This window comes from Leucopleurus acutus (assembly GCF_964270905.1).
Source record: "Leucopleurus acutus genome assembly, chromosome: 9".
NCBI lineage: Eukaryota > Metazoa > Chordata > Mammalia > Artiodactyla > Delphinidae > Leucopleurus > Leucopleurus acutus.
Window position 1 is genome coordinate 37,588,755 of NC_139144.1, and position 19,419 is coordinate 37,608,173.

Here is a 19,419-nt window from a genome sequence, read left to right on the forward strand (position 1 = left end):
GCTTTTGCAACTGGGTAACATTTCTTTCTGGGCAGGTCAATCATCCATGGAGCCACAATCCACACCATACTGTGATTTTCTGCACATCTGGTGTAAGCCTTTGCATGCAAATATTAAAACCAGTCTACTTCCTTAAAATGTTTCTATATTTAAAATGAAATAAGTAATTTGAGAATATAGGTGAACATGCAAAATACGTTATCTGGTAGGCAGATAGAACAGCCCAACATTAACTGATAAGGTAGAAGTAGTATTCATTTTTTGCACTCCCTTATTTCAATGAAAGACAAAAAAACCAAAAACTAAAACCTCAACATTCTGTTTGATGTTATTTGTTCATAGGAATCTCAGAAATATTCTAATATTTAGAAAATCTTAGACACCATGACCTATGTGTGATATGAATTAGCAGTCCACTAATAACAACATTAATCACCAGGTAGTTACATCCTTTGAGTTACTGTGCTAATATTACACAACAGAGTAAAGACTTGAGCAGTGCTCAAGTTTTCTGTCTCATATTTTCCTTCAAATTAAAAATGTACATATTTACTTAAATAAATATAGCACAATAATCATATTGAAACATCATAGGTTTGTAAGATAATGAGAATAAAACTTATGTGTTCAGTGTGCAGAAGAAAATATACTTTTTCCCCTTCATAAATACTGCAGGTGAAAACATGAGTTACTTTTTTGAGATACACGGGCCTCTCACTGTTGTGGCCTCTCCCGTTGCGGAGCACAGGCTCCAGACGCACAGGCTCAGCGGCCATGGCTCATGGGCCCAGCCACTCCATGGCATGTGGGATCCTCCCAGACCGGGGCACGAACCCGTGTCCCCTGCATCGGCAGGCGGACTCTCAACCACTGCGCCACCAGGGAAGCCCATCATGAGTTACTTTTAAAGAACAGTATGAATTACAGATTTTTAAAATGATTTTGTATATGTTTATTTTATAAGCAAAGTAATATTTTGAGTTTGTGAAAAAAGGCAAAATATATAAAGTAGCTGTAACATTCTGTACATTCACTAGAAAAATAAATGAATTGATATGATAATATTAATGAATGCATATGAACTTTGAAATATTTGTTGAATTGCAATTAATTTGTCCAAAAGCTTTCCATGGTCTGGAAGTGAACCTAATGGTAATTTGATCTGAAGTCTTCTCCAGAGTAGTCAGAAAAATATGTTGCAATTTAGTTATGTGATGTGAAAGAAAAAAGAATGACCTTTGGCAATGTAAATTCAAGTTCAGGTCTTGGATCTATTGCATTCTGGCTGCATGACTTTGAATGGATTTCTCAAACCTCTTTGAGACTCGATATCACCATCTGTAAGATGGAAATAGTATGTTTCTCTCAGCCGAAAGAATTTACAAATGGTGACCGAAAAAAAGAGTTTATAAATATTTTTAAGACTCCAGACCAAGATGGTGGCACAGGAGGCTCTTGAATTTTCTTCCTCCCATGGATGCACTGAATGTATAGCTACAAACAGAGCAATTCCCTTGAAAGAAACTAGCTGAGTGACGACTACACACTGAGCAAATGAGAAAATACCCATATCAAAATGGGTGGGAAATTCTTAGATACACTTTTGCCATGAACACTCATTTCCCAGCTTCTCCCTGAGGAGTGAAGGGTTTGGACTATACATCTAGCACCCCGACTTTTAAGGCTCCCACCAGAAGAAGGGGCTCCCAGAATACTTAGCTCTGAAAGCCAACAGGGCTTGGTTTCTTGAGTCCCACAGGACCATAGCAAACAAAAAAGCAGTTCTTAAGTATGTGAGCACTTACCATCAATACTATAGCTATCCTCCCAAGGGTCAGTGCAGAGGGAGCAGGCAAAAATACTCATCTCCCAGTCTTCCTCTGCAAGGGATTTGACTACATACTTCACAAGCTGCTGCCTGAGGGGTCTGGCTTCTAATTAGTTCACATCAAGATGCTGACTGTGATTCTCCCCAGAGCATTCAATAGCTGGTGGGCACTTCTCCTGCCTTCTTCTTCTGGTTCCCTCCAACAAAACCAAGTCACCAAGTGTCATTCCATGGAAGGAGCTTGTTCACATATCTAGCACCACAGGTTTTATGGTTGCGACCTGAAGGATGGGACCCCAAATCACCTACCTCTGATAGCTAATAGAGCATGTGTTTATTAGTCCCATAGGACTGTAGCAAAGAAAGAAGTAAGTTTTAAATGGGCACAGGAGTACCCCTCATGTCAACACACCCGAGTTCAGTGTAGAAGGAAAGGCAAAAATTTCCATCTCACAGTTTCTCTTTGGAAGGGGTTTGACTGCATACTTTCCAGCCAGCTTCTAATCAGCCTACTTCTAGGTGCTGACTGTGATTTCTTGCCTTATGGACACTTACAGGTCTGGGCACACCCTCAACTACTGGGAGCCACTAACAATGAAGACTGTGGCTTGGACAATCACAAAGGTTTGAGAGGTAACCAGGAGCTTGGGCTGGGCTGATAGACAAAGTTCTTCTCCTAATGAGACCAGTCTATCAAGACTGGCAGAGGTGGGTGTTTTTATAATGTGCAGAAACCCACAAAGAAAGTCAAGGAGAGTGAAGAAACAGGGGAATATATTCCAAACAAAAGAAGATAAATCTCCAGAAACTAATCTTAGTGAAGTGGAGATAAGTGATTTACCCCACAGAGTATTCAAAATAACAGTCCTAAATATGGTCACCAAGGTCAGGGAGCAGTGCATGAACAAAGTGAGAATTTCAACAAAGAGAAAGAAAATGTTAAAAAATACCAAGCAGATCACAGAGCTGAAGAATACAGTAAGTGAGCTGAAAAATTCAATAAAGGAGTTTAACAGCAGACTAGATCAAGTAAAAGAAAAGATCAGGGAACTCAGACAAGGCAGTGAAACTCATCAGATCAAAGCAGCAAAAGAAAAAAGAATGAAAAACAATGACGATAGCTTAAAGGACTTAATGAACACCACTAAGCAGACCACCATATACATTTTAGGTTTCCCAGAAGGAGAAGAGAGAGAAAGGGCCAGAAAGTGTATTTGAAGAAATAGTGGCTAAAAACTATCCTAACCTGGGGAAAGACACAGACATCCAGACCCAGGCATCCCAAAGAATACCAAATAAGATGGACCTAAAGAGACACACATCAAGGTATATTATAATTAAATTGTCAAACTTAAAGACAAAGAGAGAATCTCAAAAGCAGCAAGAGAAAAGCAACTTGTTACATATAAGGGAATCTCATTGAGATTATGAGTGGATTTTTCAACAGAAAACTTGCAGACCATAAGCGAATGGGATAATATATTCAAAGTGTAGTAAGAAAAAACTGCCAACCAAGAATACTTCACCCAGCAAAGCTGTCCTTAAGAATTCAAGGAGAGATAAAGTTTTGAAGACAAACAAAAGCTAAAGGGTTCATCACCAGTAGATTTGCCTTACAAGATATGTTAAAGGGAGTTCTTCAAGCTGAACTAAAGGATGCTAACTAGTAACATGAAAACATAAAAGTATATAAAACTCACTGGTAAAGTATGTATATATTATAAATATATATATATATATACACACACATACATGTATATACATACATGTATATATATACATACATATATAGATATTTTTATACTTAAATTCAGAATACTCTTATATTGTAATGGTGGTGGGTAAATCACTTATAACTCTAGTGTAAAGGTGAAAAGACTGAAGTATTAAAAATGATCCATAGGGGCTTCCCTGGTGGCGCAGTGGTTGGGAGTCCGCCTGCCGATGCAGGGGACACGGGTTCGTGCCCCGGTCCGGGAGGATCCCGCATGCCGCGGAGCGGCTGGGCCCGTGAGCCATGGCCGCTGAGCCTGCGCGTCCGGAGCCTGTGCTCCACAACGGGAGGGGCCACAGCAGTGAGAGGCCCGCGTACCGCAAAAAAAAAAAAAAAAAAAAAGATCCATAACTACAATAATTTTTAATGATTACACAGTATAAAAAATGTGTATTTTGACATCAAAAACATAAATTGTGGGAGGAAAGTATAAAAATGTAGAGCTTTTCTAAGCATTAAAAATTAAAATGTTATTGGCTTAAAATATTATACACTATTAAAACTATAAGAAGTTTTATGTAAGCCTAACAGTAACCACAAAGCAAAAACCTATAGTAGATATGCAAAAGATAAAGAGAAGGGAATCAAAACATACCACTACACAAAATCATCAATTCACAAACGGAAGACAGCAAGAGAGGAAAAACAGAAGTACGAAACAGCCAGGAAACAACAAGATGGCAACAGTAAGCCCATATATATCAATAACTTCTTTAAATTTAATGGACTAAATTCTCCAGTCAAAAGATATATAGTTGCTGAATGATTAAAAAAACAAGGCTGCACTACATGCTGTCTAGAAGAGAATCACTTCAGGTTTAAGGACACACAGGCTGAAAGTGAAGGGATGGAAAATACATGCCATGCCAATGGAAACAAAAAGCAGGGCAGGTATACTTATATCAGAAAAAATAAACTTTAACCCCCAAACTGTAATATAAGACAAAGAAGATCATTATAAAATGATAAAGGGGTCAATTCACCAAGAGGATATAACACAACGGATAGCTTAGATAGAAAATCAATAACGAAACACTGGACTTAAACTACATTAGATGGCATAGACCTAACAGACATATACAGATCATTCCATCCAACAGCAGCAGAATATACATTCTTCTTAAGCACACATGGAACATTCTCCTGGAGAGATAATACAGTAGGCCACAAAACCAGTCTTAGCAAATTTTAAAAGACTGAAATCATCCCAATTATTTTTTCTGACCACAATAGCATGAAACTAGAAATCAATTACAAGAAAACACTGGAAAATTCACAAATAGATAGTAATTTAATAACATGCTACTGAACGATCAATATGTCAAAGAAGAAATCAAAAGAAATAAAATAAATCTTGAGACAAATGAGAATGGAAGCACAAATTACCAAAACGTATGGCATGCAGCAAAAGTCATTCTAAGAGAGAAGTTTATAGTGACAAATGCTTACATTAAGAAAAAAGAAAGATCTCCACTAAACAACCTAACTTTACACCTCAAGAAACTAAAAAGTGAAGAATAAACTAAGGCCAAATTAGTAGAAAGAAGGAAACAACAAAGATCGGAGTGGAAATAAATAAAATAGAGATTAAAAAGACAATAGAAAAAATCAATAAAACTAAGCTTGTTTTATGAAAAGATAAAATTGATAAACTTTTACCTAGACTAAGAAAAAATGAGAAAGGCCTCAATTAATAATGCATGAGGAGACATTACAATTCATAACAGAAATACAAGGGAACATAAGAAACTACTATGAACAATTATATGCCAACAAATTAAATAACTTAGAAGAAATGGCTAAACTTCTAGAAACAAAAAACGCATCAAGATTGAATAACGAAGAAACAGAAAATCTGAACAAACAAATTACTAGTAAGGAGATTGAATTAGTAATCAAAAATCTCCCAACCAAGAAAAGTCCAGAATCAGATGGCTTCACTGGTGAATTCCATCAAATATTAAAGAAGAAGTAATACCAATCTTTCTCAAACTCATCCAAAAAATTGAAGAGGAGGTAAGATGTCCAAACTCATTTTTGGAGGTCAGCATTTCCTTGATACCAAAGCCAGTAAAGAACACTACAAGGAGAGAAATTACAGGCCAATATCCCTGATGAACAGAGATCAAATATCCTCAACAAAATACTAGCAAAGTGAATTCAACAGTACATTAAAAGGATCATATGCCATGATTAAGTGGGGTTTATTCCTGGGATGCAAGCGTAGTTCATCATCTGTAAATAAATAAATGCAATAAGCTACATCAACAAAATGAAGGATAAAGACTATATAATCATCTTAATAGATGCAGACAAAGCATTTGACAAAATTCAACATCCTTTCATGAAAAAAACTCTCAATAAATTTGGTATGGAAGGAAGGTACCTCAACATAATAAGTCCCGTATATGAGAAACTCACAGCTAACATCATACTCAATATTGAAAAGCTGAAAACTTTTCCTCTAAGATTAGAAACAAGATAAGGATACCCACTCCTGTCACTGTTATTCAATATAGTACTGTAAGTAAATACTATCTAAAGCAATCAGGCAAGAAAAAGAAATAAAAGGCATCCAAATCAGAAAACAAGAAGTAAAACTGTTACTATTGCAGATGACATGATACATATAGAAAACCCTAAAGATGCCACCAAAAAGCTGTTAAAACTAAATGAATTCAGCAAAGTTGCAGGATAAAAAAATCAACACAGAAAAATCAGTCGTGATTCTTTCTGTACACTAACAATTAACTATTTGAAAAAGAAAACAAAATCTCATTTACAATGACATCAAAAACAAACTATTCAGGAATAAATTTATCCAAGGAAGTGAGAGATCTATACACAAAAATCTTTAAGACACTGATAAAGGAAATTGAAGACACAAATAAATGGAAAGATATCCTAGGTTCATGGAACAGGAAGGTTAATCTAATTAAAGTGTCCATAATACCCAATACCCTAAAACTCATATGAAACCACAGAAGAACCCCAAATAGCCAATGCAATCTTGAGAAGGAAGAATAGTGCTGGAGTTATCACATTTCCTGATTTCAAACTATATTACAAGTAATCAACACAGTATGATATTGTCATTAAAAACAGATATATAGATTAAAAGAACAGAAGAGAGATCCCAGAAATAAACCCATTAATTAATCTTCAGGAAAGGAACCAGGAATATACAATAGGGAAAGAATAGTCTCTTCAATAAATGGTGTTGGTAAAACCGGATAGCCATATGCAAAAAATGAAACTGGATCCCTATCTTATACACAAAAATCAATTCAAAATTGATTAAAGACATAAATTGAAGACTTGAAATCATAAAACTCTTAGAAGAAAACATAGGGGGTAAGCTCCTTGACATCGCTGTTGGCAATGGTTATTTGTACTTGAGAACAAAAGAAAAGACAACAAAAGCAAAAATAAACAAGTGGGACTACCTCAAACTAAAAAGCTTCTGCACAGCAATGGTAATCATCAATAAAATGAAAAGGCAACCCATGGAATGGGAAAAAGCATTTACCACATATCCAATAACCAGTTAGTATCCAAAATATACAAGGAATTCATACAACTCAATAGCAAAACAAACAAACAAACAAACAAACTAAACCAAATACCACAATTCAAAATGGGCAAAGGACCTGAATATGTGTTTTTCCAAAGAAGACATACAAATGGCAACATGTACACGAAAAGGTATTCAACATCATTAATGATCAGGAAAATGCAAATCAAACCATAATGAGATACTTCCTCACATATTCTTAGGACGTGTATTATCAAAAAGGGAAGAGATAAATGCTGGTAAGGATGTTGGGAAAAGGGAACCCTTGTGCATTCTTGGTAGTATAGTCACTGTGGAAAACAGTAGGAGGTCCCTCAAGAAATTAAAAATAGAACTACCATATGACCCAGGAATCTCACTTCTGGGCAAATATCTGAAGGAAATGAAATCACTATTTCATTATCTCAAAGAGATATCTGAACTGCCAGATTTATTGCAGCACTATTCACAATAGTCAAGGTTTGGAAACAATGTAGGTGTCCATCCACAGATGAATGGATAAAGAAAATGTAATACACACACATACACATACACAGATACAATGGAATATTTCACAATCTTAAAAAAAAGAATGAAATTCTGTCTTTTGTGACAACATGGATGAACATGGATGGTATTATGCCAAGTGAAATAAGCCAGACAGAGAAAATGAAAAACTACATGGTATCACTTATGTAGAACCAAAAACAAACAAACAAAATAGTTGAATTCATAGAAACAGAGGGTAGAATGGTGGTTGCCAGGAGCTGGGTGGTGGGGGGAATAAGGAGAGGTTGGTAAATGTTTTTAAACTTTCACTTATAAGATGAATAAGGCTTGAGGATGTAATGTATAACATGGTGAATATAACTGATAATACTGTCTTGTATAATTAAATTTTCTAAGAGAGTAGAACTTAAGTATTTTCATCAAAAAAAAAGTAACTGTGAGGTGATGAATGTGTTAAATGAACTCAATGGAGGGAATCCTTTTACAATGTATACGCATATCAAATCGTAACTGTATATGTTAGATATATGTACTATAACTTTATTTGCCAATTATACCTTAATAAAGCTGAAAAAATATTTTTCAAAAGCTTTTTTCCCCCCTGAACTGACATAATCCTACAGAAAATATTAAGAGAACTTTTCTTTGAGTTATTTCTTTTTCAATGTTTCACTGCTCATTAGCCGGATCAATATACAAAGCATTTCCTCCCAAGGGTTATCTTTACTTATTTATTGACGTCTGCCAATAACCTGATCAAGGGGAGTACTATATGGATTCCATAACTGGGCAAAAGTTATAGCATATACCATGAGAACATGTAAACTTTTCTTATCTAAGGCTTTCCTTCTTCCTTAAAATTGTAAGAGCTCCATTGTGTTTTCTGAGTTCACGTGATTTTAAAAAAGACAAAACATATGCATGCATACATTCCTGGTCCTTTACCCCTACTCTTTTGTACTTTTGGTTTTTTACCTCATTTCCTAGAAGGGCATTTACACAGGCTTCTGATGCATCGCAGATGGCTGTGAGATCATGTCCTCCTTCTAGAGCCAACACCACATGTCCATCAGCCAGTGTCATCAATTGCTTCGTCAAATGACCAAAGCCTAACATAATGCAAACAGAACATTTCAAAGTATAAATTAAAAGTTAACTGACCACTAGAATCTAATATTGATTGAGCATTTATTCTGCATATGTCCTTTCTCAGCACTTCCCATGTGCTAACTTGTTTAATACTCACAATAACTTGATAAATTAGGTCCTATTAGTATCTCTATTTAACAAATGAGGGCAGCAAAACCCAAGATCCCACAGCTAAGAAGTATCACAACTAAGATTTGCAACAGTCGTTTTGGTTCTTCACCAGTGCACATTACTGCCTTTCACAACACATTCTATGTGTACCTGGATGAAAAACTTGAATAGTGTTTCGCTGTTAATAAGGTAAAGAATTCCGTTTCCTTAGTATTTCTTTCCTGTTTCCATCATCTGCCTTCATTATAAAAGGAAGTTTTCTATATATCACCTCAAAGTACTTAACTATCACATTAGATTTTACAGACATTCTTTTACTATGAAATAGTTGATAAATGCAAAAAATAATATCTATTTATGTTATAAAGTATAATATGACAAACACCTGGTCACTCACCTTCCAATTTAAGGAAAATACTTTTGAAGCCCCCTGTATGCTTCTCTCTAATAACATAATTCCTCCTCACTATGGGAAATCAGGATCCTGAGTTTATGTTTATAACTCCTTTGCGTTCCATTGTTAATTTGCTTATTTTGGAACTTTATAAAAATGGTTTTATACTTTTGCACCTTGCTCTCTTCACACATTTTGTTAGCTCATCTCTGTTGATACATGTAGCTACAGTTCTATGCTGTCTAGTAGGCCATTTAACAAGTATAGAAGAATTTATTTACCCATTCTCCTGCTGACAAATATTTAGGTTTTGTGTTATTACAAAAAAATGCCCCTATGGGACTTCCCTCGAGGTCCAGTGGATAGGACTCTGCGCTTTCACTGCCGTGGGCCCGGGGTTCCATACCTGGTCAGGGGAACTAAGATCCCACAAGCCATGTATTGCGGCCAAAAAAAAAATGCCCCATGAACATTCTTATACCAGTCTTCTGGTGTACATGTGCAAGAGCAGAGTGAAATTGTCATGACTTAAAACCTGCTAAATAATACCAGATCATTTCCAAAGGACTATTATCAACCCCCACTCTGAGAAGCAGTATATATTAGAATCCCAGTTTAGTCACATCCTTGCCACCGTTTGGTATGATTTGCCAACTGGGTGGATGAATGATAATAGCATCTTACCGTGGTTTCCTTCAGTATAAGGAGGAACCTTTCTATTTCTACTCCAAATTAGAGTTTTTATTATAAACAGATGTTGAATTTAATTATTTTACTATACCAAATGAGATGGTTTTTCTCCTATAATTTCATAGTGTTGTGAGTTACATTAATATTTCAAATATTTAACCATCATTGAATTTATGAAATAAAATAAGTTTGGTTGTGATATATTATCTTTTTTATACAAAGCTGGATTTGACTAATGCTTTGTTTAGAATTTTTTTTCACCTATGTTTATGAAAGGGGTTAATCTATAAATTTCCATTCCTTTATTGACCATGTTGAATTTTATTATGGTCAGACCCTCTTTTTCTATTATTTGACCCTAGAATGTTGGGTAGAAATCTTCTGTAAAACCATTTGACTCTTGTGTTTTCTTTGAGGAAGATTTTTATCTACTGAGAATTTCTTTAGGGATTAGAGGACTATTTGTGTTTTCAATATCTTCGTAAGTTATATTTTTCTAGAAATTTCTATCTTTTGTGTTCATATTCAGTAAAGTTATTTATTACCTTTATTATCATATGTTGGCACTCCAATTAGATGTAGTAATTGTTACTGTATCCTCAACATCTCTGAAGTTTTCTTTCATATTTTCTTTCTGTCCTGCATTATGTGTACTTTTATTTCAGATCTATCTTCCAGACTTTCTCTCTCCAGATGTATCTTATCTGCTATTTATACTTCTACAGATATTTTCATTTCAGTGATTACATTGTTCAATTCTAGATGTTCTATCTGGTTATATTTCATAACTTCCTAGTCATTTTTATATTTTCTTACTTTTGGTTCATGTTTTTATTTCTTTCTTTTATTTCTTTAGGCATAATTATTTTATTTTCTATATCTGCTATTTGAAGTCTTTATGGCTTAGTTTTACTATTTTTTGTTTCTGATGATTCAGCCTCATGATGTCTTAATTCTCCTTTGTTTTTTGAATTTTTTTGCGCTCATATTAATCAGAACTTTATATGTGAGAAAGCCTGGAAGCCTGAGTTGAATGTGATATTTATCTTTGAAACCTGAGTTGAGTGTGATTTTGTTTGCTTCTGCTGGATGGCTGAAACATTACCACCCAAGATCAATTTAAAATTTTTAGACTCAAGGGCTGTTTTTTTTTTTTTTTTAATGCACAGATAATGTAAATATGGACCCCCAAATGATTACAAATTGACATAGAAAAAAATATAGTTTTTTTTTCCCTTTCCATTCCCTTTGAAATTCCTTCTACTGATAGCCATAGCTAAGATCAATTTGTTGTTTTATTCAGCAGTATTTCCTTTTCTCCTATTTATCCTTTTCTTTAGAGTTGGCCCTTTGACATTCCCTTTTTTATTCTGGTCTCCAATCAAAACCCTTCCCTTCATAGACCCAAAGCTTCGACTCCCCTTTCTAGTATGCAGTAGTCTATTAATGTTCAAGCTTTCGCCAACTGAACACTTTGGGATAGCCCAGGGTGGCCACCAGCTATAGTATTTGCTCACTTTTCTTCATCTTTTTGGAAGTCATCCATAAACTTACAAGAGTAGTCTTGATATTTTCATGTAGGAGTATTTCAGTATATGCAGTCACTCATATTGCCAAATGTAAATGTCTCTCAGTTAATATTTAAAAAATTTTAACATTTCATCAACCTGCTCAATTTCAGGCACTACTGAAAAAAAAAAGGATAAATGAAAATATATAAAACCATGTGTTTGGGCTTCCCTGGTGGCGCAGTGGTTGAGAATCTGCCTGCCAATGCAGGGGACACGGGTTTGAGCCCTGGTCTGGGAAGATCCCACATGCCACGGAGCGACTAGGCCCGTGAGCCACAACTACTGAGCCTGCGCGTCTGGAGCCTGTGCTCTGCAACAAGAGAGGCCGCGACAGTGAGAGGCCCGTGCACCGCGATGAAGAGTGGCCCCCGCTCGCCGCAACTAGAGAAAGCCCTCGCACAGAAACGAAGACCCAACAAGACAAAAATAAATAAATAAATAAATAAATAATTTTTTAAAAAACAACCATGTGTTCAATATGGCATTTCATTTTTTTAATAGGCTTTAAGAACATGCAGGACATAAACATTTAATTTTTAAAACAATTATATTTTTAAAGCAGTTAACAGATGTGTTGCTACAGCATAACACATCTGGACTGGGCTCCCAGATCCTCACATGCTCAGCGGCCCACAAGTTCCTGAATCGACTTGTTGAAAACAAGTGGCCAAGACTGCGGAGTAGGAAGACCCTGAGCTCACCTTCTCCCATGGGCACACAGAAATTACAACTATTTACAGAGCACCTATTGAGGAGAAAGACTAAAAGGATATCAGAAAAGATGTACAACTAAAGATATAAAGAAGGAACCACAATGAGATGGGTAGGAAGGGCAAAGATGTAGTATAGTCAAGACCCATATTCCTAGGTGGGCACCCACAGACAGGAGGCTAATTACAATTACAGAGGTTCTCCCCAAGGAGCAAGGGGTCCAAGCCCCACATCGAGCTCTCCAGCCTGGGGGTCCTGCACTGGGAAGCCAAGATCCCAGAAAGTTTGGCTCTGAAGGGCAGTGGGGATTACTCTGGGGAGAGTCAGAGGGCTGTGGGAAATAGACTCCACTCTTTTTTATTAATTAATGTATTCATTTTAGGCTGCATTGGGTCTTCGTTGCTGCGTGTGGGCTTTCTCTAGTTGTGGCGAGCGGGGGCCACTCTTTGTTGCGGTGCATGGGCTTCTCATTGTGGTGGCTTCTCTTGTTGTGGAGCACGGGCTCTAGGCACACAGGCTTCAGTAGTTGTGGCTCGCGTGCTCAGTAGTTGTGGCTCACGGGCTTAGTTGCTCCTCGGCATGTGGGATCTTCCCAGACCAGGGCTCGAACCCATGTCCCCTGCATTGGCAGGCAGATTCTTATCCACTGCACCACCAGGGAAGTCCCTAGACTCCACTCTTAAAGGCACACACAAAATCTTACACTCTCCAGGACCCAGGGCAGAAACAGTAATTTGAAAGGAGCCTGAGTCAGACACACCTGCTGATCCTGGAGTAATAAAAGGGAGAAACCTACAAACAAGAATACTTTACCCAGCAAGGCTTTCATTCAGATTTGATGCAGAGATCAAAAGTTTTACAGACAAGGAGAAGCTAAAAGAGTTCAGCACCACCAAACTAGCTTTACAAGAAATGTTAAAAGGACTTCTCTATGTGAAAAAGAAAGGGCCATAACTAGAAATATGAAAATTATGAAAGGAAAAGTTTTATTGGTAAAGGCAAATATATAGAAAAGGTAGTAAATTAGCCACGTATAAAGCTAGTAGGAAAGTTTAAAGACCAAAGAAGTAAAATCATCTATATCCACAATAAGTACTTAAGGGATGCACAAAACAAAAAGATGTAAAATATTATGTCAAAAACAGTAAACATGGGAAGGGGAGTTAAAATTCAGGGTTGTTAAAATGTGTTTGAACTTAAGAGATCAGCAACTTAAAATAATCATATTTATATTTAGATTGCTATATATAAACCTCATGGTAACCACAAACCAAAAATCTACAATAGATACGCACACAAAAAAGAAAAAGGAATTCAAACATATTTCTAAAGATAGTCTTTTGGCTTTAAAAGACACATGAGACCCAATGCACTCAACAGATATATAGAGAAAAAGATATCAGGCTTGTGGTTATCAGAGGTGGGGTTTAGGGGGAGGGGGAATTGCATGAAGGCAGTCAAAAGGTACACACTTCCAGTTATAAGATAAATAAGTACTACGGATGTAATGTACAGCATGATAAATCTAATTAACATTGCTGTGTGTCATATATGAAAATTGCTAAGAGAGTAAATCCTAAAAGTTCTCATTGCAAGGAAAATATTTTTTTCTCTCTCTTTAATTTTATATCTACATATATGGGATGATGCATGTTCACTAAACTTACTGTGATTATCATTTCATGATTTATATAAGTCAATTTATTATGCTATACACTTAAACTTATACAATGCTTGTATATCAATTATATCTCAAAAAAACTGGAAGGGAAAAAACCAAAACATTAACAAAATTAATAGACTGTTTAAGAGCAGTTTTGGGGTTATCGAAAATTTAAGCAGAAAGCACAGAGAGTTCCAATATACTACCCTACCCCCTTGCTGTGGTTTCCCCTATTAATAATATCTTGCATTAATGTGGTACATTTGTTACAGCTGATGAACCAGTATTGATACATTATTGTTAACAAAAGTCTATGACCAGGATTTACTCTTTGTGTTGTATAGTTCTATGGGCTTTGCCAAACACATAAAGTCATGTATCCGCCATTATAGCATCATACAGATTAGTTTCAAGGTCCTAAAATTCCCTGTGCTCCACCTATTCATCCCTCCTCTCCGCCCCCCAATCCCTGCAAACAAATGATCTTTTTTTGTCTCTATAGTTTTGTTACTCATTTTTTCAGTGTTTATATTAATTCAAATTTTTAGCTTCTTGTATTAACCATTCTAAGTACAAGACTATTTCATTCTCCCTCATTTATATAATACTTATAATATTTACAATACTTCTATATCCATGAAAACTTGAAAGAATTATCACGAATGTGGAAATGCATGGTCTGCAAGCCTACCTAGGCTGCTCTCAAGCCTGACCTTGTTCTTCTCTTAGGTATTGTGAGTTTCTGTTTGAAAAGAAAGTAAATTTTCAGGATAAGGTTGGTAGAAGTAATGCAAGTCTATAAAATTGTCAAGCAATGAGACCCTAAAACCAAACTAAATTGCTTCCATTTTAGAACAATGAAATAGCATCATCTTAATCCTTGGAATGCATTGAGACATCCACTCAATAAACCAGAGCGGTCCAGAATTTCAGCTCTGGTCTAGCACTTGAGGTTAACTATGAACAAGGTGAGTTCATTTCCCCATTACCTTGCAGCACTTCAATGTTGATTCTATCCACTTAGCTACTATTTTGATGGAAGTCAAAATATTCACTTTATAATTACCCTATGTTTCTAAATACTTGGCAAAAACTATTCTAAAAAAGATTTAAAAATTAAGTGAAAACTGTTTTGTTTTTTGCGGTACGCGGGCCTCTCACTGTTGTGGCCTCTCCCGTTGCGCAGCACAGGCTCCGGACACGCAGGCTCAGCGGCCATGGCTCACGGGCCCAGCCGCTCCGCGGCATGTGGGATATTCCCGGACCGGGGCACGAACCCGTGTCCCCTGCATCGGCAGGCGTACTCTCAACCACTGCTCCACCAGGGAAGCCCAGGTGAAAACTGTTTTTAAGCATTATTGTGTTTTTCACTTCTATGGACCTCATGATGATACCAATAAGAATCTTTTCCACAGGCCATTTAGGAATGAGGCTGAACACATTAAGCTCCACCTTCTTACCTGACTGCTATAAAAAGAACGGTAAGCTTACAGAAAATGTGTAATACAGAGTCCTGATCCTAATGCTTAGAAACGTACTTGGCCTAAGTCAGGGTTAATAGCACATAGTAAGTAATTCTATTCTAGAAGATAAATGAGCAAGAAATATTCCTAATACTCACAGACAGATATTTCTACTAATCATATTGTTAAATATTCTGAACAGCTTTTCCTGTAACCTAAACCATGGCTACAGTGATAACTTAAAAAGAGATAATAATAAATCAAGCCCGTATGCCACATCTTTCATACTGAAGGTTCCTAGCAATTGAGAATTCAATTATCTAAAGTTACTACTGAGTGAATCAAATCACATGGATTAAAAAAAAGGAGGTGGGGGGAGGGAGAAAGTCTCAAATCTGATTTAAGTTCACTCTTTCCTTTGGGAATAAAAAAAAAGTCCCGTAAAATACCAAATTTAGAGGGGATAGTAAAAAGTGGAAGGAAAGAATGGAATGAAGCTAATCTTTGATCTCTATCCAAATTCCTCTTTCTTTTACCTACAGGGTTTATTTCCCATTCACATGTTACCCATGTGATCTCTGGAGCCACAGATTGAGGCAGCTGAACTCTGAGTTATCCTTGCACAAAACGTTCAAGTGAAGTAAAGAAATAAAATTTCTGTGAGGCCTAAGCTCTTTCTTCCCATCAAAGTAAGAAATTTAAGAACAACATTTTACTTCTATTAACCTGAGTTCTACTGTGTCCATTACTGCTGTACGTATATAAGAGGGATTAGAAAAGCTAAGTGTGGCTACCAATGTCAAGGTATTATTTTTCTGGACATGAGAAAAAGAAGATTCAGTGGTGTGTGCATGTGTGCGTGTATGTGTGTTTATTTGAGAGGTTTTGTAACATAATTTTAATGGGCATAATTACAAGTTTCATTTAATAGTTTTTACTTCCAGCTTCACAAAAGCACAGAAGTTCATCCTACGTGTCACAACAAACTGAACCTGTACAGCTGAAAAATTATAGCAGAGAGCATAGCGCCAGCAAGGTTTTCCTCAAGGAGGTTCGAGTGTCTGGAGTGTGAGGGTTGAAGGGAAAGAAGCGATCAAGTGAGAAAGTAAGTCTGTATAACACGGTGCATGTTGAGCTCAAGCCATTACAGATATGAAATGCGGTGGAACTGGGTTCTTAAGGTCCACATATACCTTTTGTTTCTGAATTTTTTTTAGAGGGTGGGGTACTTAGGGAGGAGCCTGGTTGCCTGGGGCAGCAAGATGGGCAGTATCAGGTTAGTGACTGGAAATGATACATATTCAGTGAAAATCAGCCTCAGAAGTTGTCCCTACCATGTGCATTGACTGTGACAGAATACCCTAAGAAATATTTTTCAAAGTGAAAGTTGGCACCTTAAGCTCTTCTGAGAAAATCTTCTAGAATGAGGCATTAACAAAATACTATCACTACTACTTACCATACTACTGCTACTGCCACTACACTAAAGAATACTATATATAACCTGGCTGTTTCAAAAAGCATTAATTTAATTAAATCGGCGTTATTATAAGCATAAGAAGGAAGGTACACTGTAACAAATCTGTTTTTTTTTTTTTGATGACCGAACATACTGAACTGGTAACTACCAAGACTGAGACAGCACTGAGGAAGAGAATTGCAAGGGCATCTTCAGCTAGAAATCCTCTGATTCACTGGAAGCAAACTTAATTTTGTTGCTTCTGAAAAGAATATTAACTAAGCAGTAAATATGGTAGTGCTTCAAATGACCAATTTCACTGTGATTTCCTGAAATTCTATGAGGGTTCATTTCTGCTAAAGAAGTCATATCGTGTCAGCATTTTTATTAAGTTTGGAGAAATTGTTTGAAATGAAAAGTTGCTCTAGGAAGCCTCAAAGATTAAACTTTAGATATATATTTCATAACTAAGCCATTAGGACACAAAAGGATTCACCCTTCAAAATGGCATGTCTCATATGCTTCTCCCTAATGTTTCCCAAATAGTTCCCAGAATATTGGTAGTGCAAGGAAACAACCCTAACTTTATTTTAATTTCCATTTGAAAAGAACTATTTTCAAAAGAAAAATTAACACATGTTCATTGTGGAAAATATGGAAATAGAAAATAGGAAAAAAAAGGCAAATAAAATTATGTAATATATAACAAATATGATATATGTTGTTATACATTATATATTTTTTAATAAATAATAATAAAATAATTATAATTTATATAATTATAAATCCAGTCCTACCAACCAGAAATAGCCAATCCCACTTTTGTGGTATTTCATGCTTATAGTTTTTGTGTATTTTTAAAATAAAACAGGATCATACTGTAATTTTTAATTTTACATTTACAAACACAAATATAGTGGAAAACATGTTTCATATACTCTGCAATATCATTCTAAATGTATTAATATACCAACTAATTCTCTGTTTTTAGATATTAAATTATTACTAGTTTTCAGCTTTATATATAAGGTTGCAAATAATATCCTCCTGTATGCTTGAAGCACTTATCTGATTCTAGTGTTATTACGTATATTATAGGATGAAAAGAGGCTTGCTTTTTTTTTACTGCTAACTTTTCTTTTTTACCAGAGTATGAGATAGAACACAAATAGTAAAGCACACGATGGCAAGATGGGAATGAAGTTCCTAAACTTTATAAACTCCATTCATGTGCGTTCAGCAATGCCTGTTGTGGATAACTGAAACATTCTTATAGAAGCTCAGAGAAATGAGATACTTTTAGAAAGTCTGTTTTTATTATGAAATTGAAAACGTGTAGTGTATCAGAACTCTCTAGGGAGGCCAACACTGAGGGACTTCTGCTGTAGGTTGAAGAGGGACTTCTCTCCAACTTAGAGTGTAGTTAACCATTGCTATTTTGCCATCCTATAAAAATCACACTCTAGAATCAGCAGCCAACCCCCAAGAAAGGTAGGTACCTGGGTCATGATTCACTTGATTAATAAAGAAATAGTGACACAAAATGACTGATTAGAAATCATTTCACTTCTACTTGTAAATCTCCTAACTTTTCTGATATCAGTCTCCCATTCACTACAAGTGCTTCTTCACTATTCTTTCCTATGTCTGCCTAGGAAAGCTTCAAGTAAACAAAGCAAGAATGATAGAGGCAATCCCCCACCTCATGGTGCCATTTAGCAGAGGTAGTGGAGAGTGAGCAGCAGTGACAGTCTCTTTAGAAATATTGACACCTAATACGTTACTGATTTATGTAATTTTTGTAACTCTTTCTGATATGGTAAAGAAGCCTCAATAACAGTTTTACTCATTTTTTAACAGGTTAGTTTCATTTGGTCCTAAAATATTTGTGAAGACTTCACTGCAAATTCAATATAGTAGGGATCAATGGAGTCAGATACTTTTGTCCCGTTTTCATTTGCAATTTAATTTTGCACATCCCCTGGCAAAATTTCCGTAGTTATGTCCAGGAAAGATCAACTGAAGAATGAACATACGGTAAAGTGTAATTACAAAAATTGTAGTCATTTTCCTCTCTAAACCCCTTAGTCATTAAGTTACCATGTTGTTCTTTAGGAAAATGCAGTCAAACTCAAGTTGAGAGAGAAGTTTGGGTAGCATGTGGCTGGCTCATGTATTGTGAGGCTCCCTAGCAGGACTTCAAAGCAGAAGCTGATTGTTGCAGATGGGAAGAATGGTCTCCACAGAAATACCTTTTTAAGAATTATGATGCTGTAATTCATATGGTAGGCACTTGTGATTCGTTCCTGATGATGTTGGGATCATTTAACTCACAAAACCATTGTCGCTACCATAAAATCCTTTCATCTGTAGCCAAAAAAGGTTTATTTCATGCAAATGAAAATTTTTCATTAAAGCATCACCTTAATAATGGGAAAGGTATATATTTTCTGGTCATGTTTAAAATGTAAATTTATGAACATATTTTGAAGATTCATTTCACATTAAGATCTTTATTTATTTGATGTCCTAGGACTCTTTTC

The 19,419-nt window shown here is 36.0% G+C and overlaps 1 protein-coding gene across 1 annotated transcript in view; it reads right to left on the minus strand.

Moving 5' to 3' along the window:
- Positions 1–19,419, minus strand: part of HDAC9 (histone deacetylase 9) — a gene marked incomplete at its 3' end in the record, with an annotated part of 936,726 nt that overhangs the window by 66,384 nt on the left and 850,923 nt on the right. Inside the window, exon 23 of the mRNA XM_082846537.1 lies at positions 8,641–8,774. Coding sequence (XP_082702663.1) covers positions 8,641–8,774 — 134 coding nt within the window. The remainder of the gene's footprint in view (positions 1–8,640; positions 8,775–19,419) is intronic.